The sequence below is a fragment of the Diprion similis genome, chromosome 9 (genome assembly GCF_021155765.1).
Source record: "Diprion similis isolate iyDipSimi1 chromosome 9, iyDipSimi1.1, whole genome shotgun sequence".
Classification (NCBI taxonomy): domain Eukaryota; kingdom Metazoa; phylum Arthropoda; class Insecta; order Hymenoptera; family Diprionidae; genus Diprion; species Diprion similis.
Genome location: NC_060113.1, coordinates 6,122,752 through 6,136,212, shown reverse-complemented (window position 1 = coordinate 6,136,212; position 13,461 = coordinate 6,122,752). Strand labels below are relative to the sequence as shown.

Genomic DNA, 13,461 nt, shown 5'->3' with positions numbered 1-13,461 from the left:
ACTTCCGAGCGCGATATCTTAATTCGGGATGTTTTGCGATTAGTCTAGTTAACCGACGAGAGTAAGTGTGATTGTGATTGTGGACGATGTGCAGGCCTGCATAAATTACGAGAGGCAGGCGGGTGGTTTTTCACGCTCTGAAAAAAGGTCTGAAGTGATCTTTTGGTCTCGCCATGCCGGCGACTCGAGGCGTCGCGTGTCTCCCCGCTTTGGAAACTGTGAGATGGAAATAGCATAACCTGTTGCACCCGTACCGTGGTGTGTTAGTATACATGGTGTGCCTAGGAGCGCAGCATCTTTCTCCAAAAAAGTTTCTATCTCGCGCTGAACTGAACTTAAGTAAGATGCGTACCAACGGCGCCGAAATTCCCTAGATCGGTGGTGATTAATTGTCGCGAGGTTGAATCTGCGTGGGGAAAAAAATGAGCGGGACTTTGAATAACTCACGCCACAACTATACGTGACGGCATTACCGAGCAGGGCAGCCTTCGCTAGAAAAATAATTCCCTAGGAATATAGGGATTTCTTTAGACAGTTTGTACACGTCTCAGTTAAAGGCTTTGAACTCGAATAAAGTGGCGTGTCGTAGGAGTTCTAAGCACACCATGTATACTCACACCACGACCCGTACCGCAGAAGCTGTACCTCCGTGACGGAGGATGCACAAGAGGAAGGCTCAGGCCGATCAAGTTTGCCAAAGAAACATTGAAAACTGGAAACTGGAAACTGGAAACTCGAAGCTGCCTATCGAGTGTCGCGAAACCGTCAATCCGGGCCTTAAGGATGATCAGGTGTACAGTCCGGTCAAAACAATGTCCGGACTAAAAATTCACGAAATAATGAAACGAATGAAAAGTTTTATTTGTACAAGAAAAAATCCCCTCGATATGCAGATTCAGGAAAAAAAAACTGACTCATTCTTGAGGAAAGAAGTCTGTTCGAAAAAAAATTTTCCTTTTAGATTTTTTTTCTTTTCTTTTAAATTGCTGTTAATTTTTTTTTTTTTTTTTTTTTTTTTACCCTCTGAGAGGATTTTTGTGGAATTAATTTACCAATAAAATGAGCTATTGTTAATTAAAATCGGACACACTATAAGAACTTTCCGTTAACAAATGGTGATTGATAATGAAACTCATGTCGGATTATTAATTACTGAACTACATCGATGAAAAGACACCGTTTTTAATTTTTTTCTACGTAATACCAAAAGGACAAGTTTTTGAAAAATCATATCAGAATTTAATGCGCAGTCACTTGTTGATTGTAAGCATCTGTGTTGTCGTTGATTTTTGAGGTTTGACGCTTTTTAAACTGGACTCTACCCCTGATGTATCCTTAATTGCATCTTCGCTGCAGTTGAAATACTCTGATAATATCGGATCCGTACGTATGTTTATTAGGGTGGTCGTAAAAATTGTTTTTTTTTTTTTTTTTTTTTTTAGAAGTTCCATGCTGAATGGTCGTAGATCGGCTTTAAATATGAAAAAAAACGAATCTTTATCAGATTTTTATTTTTAACCTTGAATCTCTCTGCTGGACTTTTTTTTATCCTTAATTCTTGAGCAATAGAATGGAATTCTTTAGACATAATCTTCCTTACAATCGAAAATAACGACGATTCAAAATTCAACGAAGATTGCAAAAAAGTATAAAATATAACGTTATTTAGCTTGAAAAATGGTTAAAAAATAATATACTAAATTATAACTGAGAGTAAAAATCTGAAAAAAAATGGATAGCAATTTTTTTTTACATTTGGAGCTGATTTATTACCATGCAACAAAGTTTTTTTTCCATAGAATGATCTATCTTCACAATTTTTAACTATAGATCCTTCGATTACTACTGCGAAAAGTCGAACTTCCTGGCATTTGCGAAATATAAAAAAAAAATAAACAATATCCTTTACAAAAACTGTTACAAATCTATCGCGAAAAATATTTTTTGAATTATTGAACTCATCCTTCTAAAATTTAAGTGCAAAAATAAATTTCTATATAAAATTCTTTAAAAATATTCTACACCGGATAGAGAAAAAATTCTTTCCTCCACAGTCTTAGCCGAAGTTTTTGTTTTTTCTAATTTTGAACAACAAGTCATCCAATATACCTGTCGTGTGTGATAAGAATCTCGGCAAGAAAATTCTTCCATATATTATTTTCTTCTTTTTCTTTTTTTCTTTACTTTTCTGTGAGAATGAATATTGATCGAATACGATCACGTTTCCAAAACGAGAAACAACCTCTGCACGAGTGAATGATATTCATGGTTTCAGTGCATCATCATCATCATCATCATCATCAGTCTTTATTATCATTGATGCCAATTTTGGACGAGAAATAATCTCTAAAATCACGAAAACAAAAATTAGAAACAGAATAAAAATGAAAAAAAGATAAAAACCTCAAACTAACTGACGCAAATCAAAACAGACAAGGCTAGTGAAAATAGAGAAACACTAAGGCATGATTCAGATAAATTGGTAAATAATAATAATAATAACAAGAACGCACGACTTGGTCCTTAGATTTAGGAGTTTTTACGAAGAATAGGAGTGAGAATCAGATTGAAATAACCGCGAATCTGTAACCCAAAACGGCGCCTGCTGACGAAGGGCGTTTTCGCCGTCGCGACGCTCTCTCGGGAGTTTTGCACCGACGCGGCAGCAGGACGAGGCGTCGCGACGCAATCTATTAAACGAGTGATGATGGAGACTTCTTCGGTTCCTATTTGCGGATACGGCGAAAATCCAAAAGAAGAATTTGAACACGTTGAACACAGCACTCTTGTGGATGTACCTACGAATTTAAGCCGGCGTCGTCGCTGTCGCCGCTCGGTGTGAGTCAGGAGCGTCGCGACGCCCCCGGCAGACCCTTTTGGCCTGCGATAAATTTATCTCCATCTCTCGGGCTCAAAGACCCTGAAGCAGTGTGACATTTCATGTGTTTACGGAAGCTTAACCTCTTCGCTGTTAAGCGAAAACGAGATTTTCCGGCCATTTTTGGGTTGGAAAAAAATTTGTGATTTCATTTATTACGATTTTTTGACTCGGGTGAATCCAAATCTGAACTCAGATTCTCAATATTCAAAATTATGGATCCAATATGGCCGAAGCAAATTCGAATAATAGTTCGATTTGAGATTTGGATTTAGCGATCTCAATAATGAAGATTTATCAAATTACAGTCAAATCGGTCTAGTAGAAAAATGTTTTTTTTTTTTCAAATGCCGACGTATGTGTCATGTGACAAAATTAGTACGACTTTTTTCTGCCCATTTTTGTTTCACTGACAGTAAAAGGGTTAAAGAACTTGGTTTGCAAAAAAATGGGTACAATTCGCCAATTTCATCGCGATTTAAACGTTTCGAGGATTTTTTTTAAGCCCTTATGCTTCTAAGCTATAAAAAGCGTTTGAAAAAGTAAAAAAATAGAACACAATGGAAAAATTTCAGTCACTTTGTAAGAATAGATTTTTCTCTATAAAACACAAATCATCGACGAGTGAAATTCAACGAATTTTCTGCATTTCTGACAGTTTCTGAAAACAATTTAAAATTAAACATCGATTACTATTGTATAAACCCTTTAGCCCTTTTGTATTAGCAAAGAGATTGTTGTAGCTTTGAAACGTAACAATTTTATTAAGCATATAATTAGCATATTAATAGAGAGAATGATTCGAATCACTTTAATTTTAATCCTTCGTAGCAAAAATTAATCTTGAAGTAAGATTTTTTTCGAAACTGATCAATGTAAGCAGAAAGTTTTTGTTTCACTGTGGATTTTGAATTGAATCGGAAGTCAAGAAATTAGAAAAATTGCTAATAAAATGCGGATTTTATTTTGCTTGATTTTTATCTTAAAATTTACAAACTTTTATACTTGTTACAAATTTCAGAGAATTCTCTTAGACGGGAAACGTAATTAAATTGAGTTAGGAGAGAAAAGTCTATTGATTTCAACACAAAAATTATTACTTCTAATAGTTTATTGTCGTAGAATTTTTCACGCATGCGACTTGTCCTAGATTTCAATAACAGTTATTTACGTTACCACGTTTCTTCGAAGATCCGGATGTGCTCTCAATTGTTAAAATCGACACAGTTGACTAATGCATAATACAAACATTTACACGAGTTTCACTCGTGTAATTCAGATCAAATCGTTTAATAATATTATTATTTCATCTGATTTTTAGAAACATTATTCGCAAGATGATTCACACACGTCGTTATACGAGAATCAAAAGGTTTTAATCTGACATTTCGATTTTTCGTTGACGATATACGTATAATCAAATTTGAAAAAAAAAAAACAGACGAGCTTCAGTTTTATTTGCGATCCACGATTTAAAAAAAAAAAAAAAAAAACAACCGCACGACTGAAACTGTTAACCGTAAAATAATTATTTTCGTTGGAAAATTCGTGAATCCATTTTAACTTCTTTCCTCAAAACCATGACATCGTCCAAGCTACGAAGAAAAATCGTATAATAATTAGCACGACGAAAATAAGGGAGGAAAACCAGAAACGAGTGAAATGTAATAAGCTTGAATTTCTTGTATATCACAATTCTCTTCATTTTCATACAGTTTTACCTTGAATAAAAACTAAAAATTAAAAGTAACCATTAAAGCCCAGATTTTTCAGGTCAAGTACTCGCTTTTTTTTCGTTTCGTTGTTTTTAATTTTTCAATATTCTTACAAGTAAAAATATTGAAAAAGAGTTGAACAAAGATTGACGGACGTGTTGTATGAAAAAGTTTGGCAATAAAAACACAATCTGATAATCAAAAGATAAAAGAAAAAAAACGAGAATTTTTTTCTGCTGACACATTTACACTGGCGAGTGAGGCGTTTGATGAGACGATTTAATTGGCTGGATACCAAAAAGAAATTTATTTACCAATTGGCAATTGACTTCCATTGGCAGATTGCCAAATTAGAAAAATCATTTGCCAGCTGGCAATTGGTTGCCATTTGAAAGATTAGATTCTTTTTTCGTTTTTTTTTTTTAGGACATAAGCACACACACATGCGATTCCAGTTCCACTTGTACTGGGAAATTTTTTATAAATATAGATTAAAACAGGCTTCTTCTTGGATCCACGAATTTTCCGGAAAATCGCACATAACACGCAGCAACGTTTTTAAAATCTTTCTTCCTCGATCGCTGTGAGTTGCACAACACCAACACAGAGAAACAGTGAGCAGTTATTTATTATTAATAATAATTGGATCGAATTCAGCAAAAACGGTGCCACGTGATGATGCATTTAATATTTTCGGTGCATGTTTGAAACGACTTGGTTTTTGGAGTTAGAATTTACAAGAGAAGGAAACAAGATTTGGAAAAGAAGATTTGAGGTTATAATTTATCTTTTGTGAAAGAAAAAATTAACAGATACTGATATTTTAATTACAGCGGCAAAACTCATTTTTCTTTTATACTGAGAATATATTTTTTGGTTCAAATTACTGTATTCAGTCAAATTTTGCTACAAGACAGTATTCAATGGTTTTTGATCTCGTGGATTACGAATCTGTAATAAGATTTAAAAATTTCAAGATGGTGGATACAATGTGGTGAAGAAAAATTTAAAATTTAACCAAATACGGTTAAAAAAAACTCTTCGCAGAGGGTTTTGGGATCGCTAAATTCAATATGGCGAATGCAATACAGCGACCCCAAAAATCCCTGCACAGAGTTTTTTTTTACCTTATTTGATGAAATTTGAAATTTTTCTTCACCACGAATTTTCGAAATATGATATCAGATTCGTCATCGGCGTCCCCAAAAACCCCTGTTCGATCGAATTTCAAATTTTCGTCCGCCATATTGAATTCACTATTTCAAATTTTATAAACATGTTGAAAATTTCTTCAATTATGCAAAAAATGGATAAAAAATAGGCGGTAAAAATATTTAGCACTATGACTCAAAAAGGATAATATGCGGAAAAAAAATGAAAGTAGTCGAGGACTTGATGGTGTAACCACAAATTTCTTACTTATAAATTAGTATGTAAGGAATGCAAAGAGTTTAATTGAGTCATAATTTGCAAATGCAAAATAACTGCATCGATAAAATTGCACAAGCGATACTCAGGTATTTCCAATTTCATTCACCGTATTCATCCTGTAAGCCACGTGGTGATTTTGGAAATCCAAGTGATTTTCTGAAAACTATAAATCTTCTAAGATCTCGCGAACACAAAATTGTTTAATTCACTTTGCACACCTTATTTGCGCGTTGCATAATCCAAAGAAAGTCGGAAATAAGTGGAAACACGATGAATTGGGTCACCTTAAAGTTTCTAAAAAAATTTAGTCACAATCAAGTACAAAATTGCTTGATTTTGCCGATTGCATCAAATCTTTTCGTTTCTTTTTTTTTTTTTTTTTTGTTTTCCTGTTCATAGGATCATCGATATGTTGTGCGATGAATTGATACGAAAGTAACACAAGGAAATGACTCTTCCAACATTCTTACACGGTGGAATAATTTCTCCGCGCCATATTTGGCTATATATATAGTTATTCAACGAATGTAAACACGACGAGTTGCCATTTTCGTGGGAAAATCCTGCATCACGGATTTGCAGAATTGTAAACGTGAGTTTGCTGATGATGATGCGTTTGTCAGTAGTTAGCGTGCTAAACGAGATCTTAACACATTTTGTAACGCATTGGTAAATGAAATTAAAATTAAAAAATTAAAATTTAACTGATAATTATGCAATTTAATATTTCGCATATAAAGGTTAAATATTTTACAGAGTTCGATATATTTGATTAACAAATGTTGTTGGAAAAAAAAAAACGAAAAAAAAAAGCAAAGGCTATTCTGAAGATTTTCTGTTCGAATATTTTTTCGGTTTCTAACTTATCGTTTTTTTTTTTTTTGAAAATCTCTGAAATTGATATTTTGCTTCTTTTAAAATTCGATATTTTTTGCTTGCCTTACAAAAAATAAATAAAAAATAAAAAAAAATCTTAGTGTAAGAATGATGAAAAAAAAACACACATTTCGTTTTACAGTTACTCAGTGTTTGATTTGTAAAATCGCGTGTGAAAATTATTATCGATTAATTGTTATTTTTGTGTTGTTTTTTTTTTTATTTTTACCGATTCGAAGATGTTTAATCGTTGTAAAGAAATGTGGAATTGCCTGTGTTATTCGAAATATTGCAAGGAAACCTGAGCGTTGAAATCGAAAGGGGTTAAGGTCGGCAGTTGGTCAGATCGTGAATCACCCCGGATTTCGAAATTCGCATGTTTATCCATGGCCACCTTGCGTAATTACGTTTATTTCCTATCGTCAACCGCACGGTAAAATTCCGGTTTTGTTTAAATTCCGGATGACATCGATCTTCGTGAGCCGGAAGTTAGTCCAGAGTCAAAATACGTCTGAATTAAAAATATTCAGCCCGTGGTTGCATTTTGGTTTTCTAGGGGTTTTTGATACTCAGGAACTTAAATCTGAAATGATTTTTGAGCCGCATAGTCGGGGTTTCAAGAAAATGGTCAAATTTGACGTTTTTTGCATTTTCCTCGAAAACTGATGTCGATAGATGAAAAATGACTTGACGATCGTGTAGAGCGGAAAATTCTACATCGAATTATGTCCTCATATGCTGGAAACGTAGTCGGATTAACAAATTAAGAAAAAAGAAATTTTACTTACCGACGGAATCTGAAGAATTTTGAAGAAATAATTTCTTTTTTCTGAATTTGTTAATCCAACTCCTCTTCCAACGTGCAAAGACAAAATTTGATGTAGAATTTTCCGCTCTATACGATCGTCAAGTCATTTTTCATCTATCGACAACACTTTTCGAGGAAAATACAAAAAACATCAAATTTCGATGTTTTTTTTGAAACCCCGGCTATGCAGCTCAAAAATCACTTCAGATTTGAGTTCCTGAATCTTTTGAATTCAGACCTACTTTGACTGGACTAAAGTCATCCATAAAATATCGTCTTTTTCAGATTCATTCTCAGAAAAGTGCAGGAAAACCGCAAAAAATGCTTACGTGACTTCCTCAATTTCGTCAGGATAAATTGATCCCGATTTCGAATAAATTTTCAACTCGAGTTGTGTCACTCTAACGCCTCACATCCATCCAAAACTTTTTTTCTTTTTCCCTTCGTTTTTCCCAAATTTATCATCACAAATTTTGTTTCACACTGCGTCAATTTTCTACTTGTTGATAATCCCATAAGGAATTTTATCGTCAGACGATCCTTGCATCAGTTTATAATCCACACGTACATTTCCTGTCTACGTATTTCATGTCCTGCGAATTGCTAAAACGTTATTTTTCAATACACAGTTAAATACTTATTAAAAACCGTGCGAAGTGTAAACAGAAAAAAAATAATCCTTGTTCCATACAGCCGGATAGACGAAGACGACGAATATCCTTGTCTCTCTCTTCCTTCAAAGATCTACAGGCCGTACAGTGTAAGCAAAAATTCATTACAAGAAACAGAAAAAAAGTTAACGTCAGTAACTACGAGAAGCTTACAGAATTGATATAGGATATCCAAAAATAATTACGTACGAATAACGGATTAAGTAGTAATTGGATAAAAATAGAAAAAAGATCAATTTTTTTTTTCGTATCAAATAACATTTTTGCATTATTTTCTTTTCATTTTTTTTTTTTTTTTTTTTTTTTTTTTTTTTGTATTTTCTCCGTTTTTGAAACGTTTATTATCTCTGAGTTGAAGTATCGATTTTTTTTTAATCCCAATTTTATTTATTATACGATGTTTTTTAACTTTGAAAAAAATTACACAGTATGTTTTGTACTTTGAAAAGTGTGTTTTGTTTATAAAAACTGTACTCCGATGCTTTTTGGCTTGACTTTACAGCGAAGTAAACAAACTTCCTAAATCAATTTTTGACATCTTACAACACGGATCGATGAAAAGAGATGGAATTGAATGAGAAAACTTTGCGTATCGAAGCGATGATTATTAATCAATTGGCAGTTACCGGCTGTCAAAACGAGGCGCGATGATCATCAGATCGCCGGGACAAGAAGACGGCCAATTAATATGCAATTATAATTTGATACTAGAAGTATATAAATCAGCGGCTGCATGGTTGGCCCTTCTCTGACCTCTTTTCAATGGCTGCCTCGGCAGCGCATTTCGAAACTCCTAAATTTAAATCGGATAATGTTTGTTTCGTCTCACGTTCAAACGTTCAAGGTGTTCGATCAAAAGTTTTGAAGACAAAGAACGATTTTCAATGTTCGATGAAATTTTTTCCGCACAGTGGATGAATTTTGAGAATTTTTCCATCAATCCCAAAATTTGGGATTACAATTTTTCGAATGTACGTAGATCGATTTACCGGTTTTAACGATATTTAAAAAACCGCTCAACCGATTTACTTTGAATTTGAAATCAGTACTTTTGGAGAATGGTTTTTTATAACAATGGCGGTTTGAAACTAAAATTGGAATTTAATTTTTTAGTATAAGAAAAAAATCACGACACATTTATTCATGGAATCAAAAATATAATAATTATGAAAAGAATTTAACTATATAGAAATGTCGTCTTTAAATTTGTGGAACTAAAGAAACATGTCAATGAGCAAAAAAATTTTTCGACGTCAGTGTATATTAAAAAGTTTCCTATTAATTGAATATACCTAATTAAAAAAAATTTTCAAACAACCCTGACCTACATACTTTTGAATAAGTAAAAAAACGACGAATCGAGTTGTACAATTTGCTTGAATTCGTGCGTCATAGTGAAATTAGTCACTTTTTCGCAATAGGATTTTCCCGTACAAGTCATGCATAGAAATTCTCTACCCTCGGGGATTTTTTCTTCTTATTACTGACTATTTTACTGCGAGTACTTTGGGTTTTCGTCGTTACTCTTTTACAAAGTACGACGAGACGTGCGGTTACTTGTTAAACATGTATTTAACATGAAAGATAAACATAAACGTAAAGGTGAAACACTCTGAAGTTATTCGAAGAATTGCTTAAACAAAGAAATTTATTGAATATTCAATCATAGAGCCGAAAATTGTGCACAGAATTGACTGTAAAGTATTCCACAATTTTTCTTTGCGGACCATTTTGATATATATATATTTTTTTTGTTAGTATTTCTTTTCTTAAGTCGTTGACTTTCAATTTATTCCGAAAACTCCTCATCACGATTCTGCAGTAAATCGTAAAGTTTCACCATAATCGTTAAACCGAGCGTTATTACATTTGCGGTTTTATTTTCATTGCGTTTATTTACTTGTTGAGAATTTTTTTTCACTATTCATTATTAAACCCGAGGGAAATGATGTTATGAAAGAAGAAAAATAAGACGATTAGCAAAATGCTTGAGTTGATTTTTTCTATTAATTTTGTACTTGACCAAAATTTTATTTTGGATTTCTAATTAGTTTGGCGATATTAAAAACACAGCTTCTTGTCCTCGATGAACAAGTCCCAGTATTATAAATAAAAATTAATTCCCCTTGAGCATAGTTAGTACAAAATACTGAAAATACCTAAAATTCTAATAATTTTTACATTCGTTGTACGATCGGATGAAAATTTTTCATGAAAGATGTGAAAATCGAAGACGTAGAAATCGATTTTTATTATACAACAAAAAAAAAAACATCAAATCTTCGCGATACTTGCGATTTACTAATTATCGATTCGTACAATCACAGTTTTCCAAATAAAATCAAATGATTTCGCATCAATCATCGACATTTAAGCTATTATTCGAAATTTCAGTAGATCCTTTATATTTTCCTATTTTCAGAAGAATTATATATACTAGTTTGCTAATGTAATAATAATAATAATAATAATAATAATAATTTTCTAAACAGCTATAATTCTACGCCTGAATTCGTATCGCTAATAAAATTAGTTTAAAGTATCAAACTTTCGGCCAAAGCACGTTCTTAGAGGTAAAAGCCTTTAAGTGAGACGTGTACCAACTGTCTAAAAAAATCCCTATATTCCTAGGGAATTATTTTTTCTAGCGAAGGCTGCCCTGCTTGGTAATGCCGTCACGTATAGTTGTGGCGTGAGTTATTCAAAGTTCCGCTAATTTTTTCCCCACGCAGATTCAACCACGCGACAATTAATCACCACCGATCTAGGGAATTTCGGCGCCGTTGGTACGCATCTTACTTAAGTCCAGTCCAGCGCGAGAGAGAAACTTTTTTCGGAGAAAGAAGCTGCACTCCTAGGCACACCATGCACACTAACACCATGAAAACACCGCACATTCAGGCTTAAGCTTTCGAGCCGACGCGACGTGACTGAACAACCGATGCAGGTTAGAGCGGTGGTAAAACGAGTTGTGGAGGGGGAACGAAATACTTATAAGCCAGCGTGGAACCCTGAAGACTCAGTGCGTTGAGATTCGCTGAATGGATGAGAAGGAACGCGGAGAGTTTCGGTTACGAGTTAAACGCAACAGCGATATGTAATTTTTACGTGAATATAAGAGAGAAATTCGTACGTAATATCGACTTGTCGAAATAAACCGGAAGTGCGCGAGAGACAAAAACTGACCTTTAATATAATCAAATTTCAAACCGAACGGAATGAGTAACGGAAATATTCAAAATTCTGGACGACGGTTTTATACTGTTGTGTGAAAACTGTGAGAAATTGCAGGTGTTCCGATTTTCTAATTAATTATATATATATATAAAAAAATTTCAAGTGCTGTTGTAGTGACAAAATTAAATCGATAGATATCGAATATCGAGTTTGAAAAGAAAAAAAAAAAAAAAACGCATCTGACAATACCGCCAGAAATCAGAGTTCTTCTACCCTCGATTTTCCTCGGGGGAAGTTTTTTTACTTGATATTCAATTCTTCGTTCGTTTTACAATTTTTCACGCATTTTGTTATGACAATGGTTGTCAACAAGATCAACATGTCTCCAGGATATCCAACCAAACGTTCATTCTTCTCCGGACTTCAGGCTAAGGTAAAAATTTTTTAATCAATGAAAATTTTCAATCTCGGCCATGTTTCATCGTCACGATACATCCCACCTATCGCGGCTTTGATTTTCAGCGGGAAATTTGAATTATGACAGTTTAAATACTGTTAAAATTACAAGAAAATCTGGTATAAGTAATTTTTCCGAATTATTATCGTACTTTTTTTATTAAATACTTACTCTTCTCGTTACAGTTAAGAAACTAATTATTATTTTTTTTTTTTTTCACCCATAACTGTAATTTTCGATATAATGTTAAAAAACCGTAATTAGAAAAAAAAGCGAAAGCTGAACACAACAGGTTTATGATTTAACTAAAAGCGTTATGCTGCGGAGTCTGAATTATAAAAGAGGATCGTCCGAAGTTTCGAGATCTAAAATAAGCTTGGAGTAGCGGAGTTTGTAGAACTTGGAGAAGTCGAGTTCGAGATGAGAAAAATATGCTTTCCGAGTAAACGCAAGCAAGTCATTCTAGTTAGTGGAAATTGAAAATGAGGAGAAAAAAAAATTTCTATATTATAAAAACAAAACACCTTCCTTTAAGTATCCTCGGGCACGTTAACAAGTGTTTTTTTTTTTCTTTTTTTTTTTTTTTGAGTTTTTGTTCTTTGTCTCACACATTTTTTACACACGAGCTCGCATTCGTCCGATCACATCGAGAGCGGTTTAATCGTTTATTCAGCTGCGACTTCCCGTCGCTATCGACGAACTCAGTTACTTCTTCTTTTCCCATATTTTTTTTCTCTGCAAGTTTTGCCATCAGTTGTGAGAAATCTTGCAAAATTTTAATGATGCTTGAATTAAATGTTGATTTATTGAGTTTTTTTTTTTTTTTTTTTTTCATTTTTTACGTTGTCTCGATTTCGAGAACGTTTAATTGAGCGCGAATAGTGGAACAAGACGAATTAAGAAAAAATATGAAAATATCGATACACTTACACAATGGACAAATTTATTTCATATTTCAAGCTCCATGTGGTCTGAAAATTATGTTATAAATTAAAAAAAAATATATATATATATATTAAACGGTGAATTTATAAGAAAAAATTGGAAATTTTATTAACACAGAATCAGTAATAAAATTCGAGCAAATGATACATGATCGTGGAATTTTTATTGATGTTGAAATAGTGAAATTGACTTTTTACTTCATCATATGTAACGTATATTGTCACTAACATACGGTTCACCTGTAATAAACTGAACAGGAACGATTCTCCAGCCTTGTCTCCAGATTACGAACCAGTTTTTATCGCGCTCTTTCCTTTTACTTTTTCTTTTTTTTTTTTCTTCTTCTCTTCTTCTTTCCTCTTGCAAATCTAGATCCTTATGTTTCTGCGTAAGCTAAAACGCGCGAGAAATTGGCATATCCGCGAATTAGCGATTGCGTTGGATGAAAAAGATGCTACCGATTTATTATCCTTATTTAAATATAACTTCATGTTTACTTTTCT

At 33.3% G+C, this 13,461-nt stretch overlaps 1 protein-coding gene across 3 annotated transcripts in view; it reads left to right on the top strand.

The window, feature by feature from the left end:
• The window catches only part of LOC124410717 (NAD(+) hydrolase sarm1), a 182,054-nt gene that overhangs the window by 102,541 nt on the left and 66,052 nt on the right, over nucleotides 1-13,461 (top strand). Inside the window, exon 1 of one of the 3 annotated variants that reach the window (XM_046889321.1) lies at nucleotides 11,844-11,989. The exons of the other annotated variants lie outside the window; for them this stretch is intronic. Within the exon in view, the coding sequence (XP_046745277.1) occupies nucleotides 11,909-11,989 (81 nt within the window). The 5' untranslated portion in view covers nucleotides 11,844-11,908. Of the gene's footprint in view, nucleotides 1-11,843; nucleotides 11,990-13,461 lie in introns of those variants that run through there. 3 annotated transcript variants of the gene reach the window in all.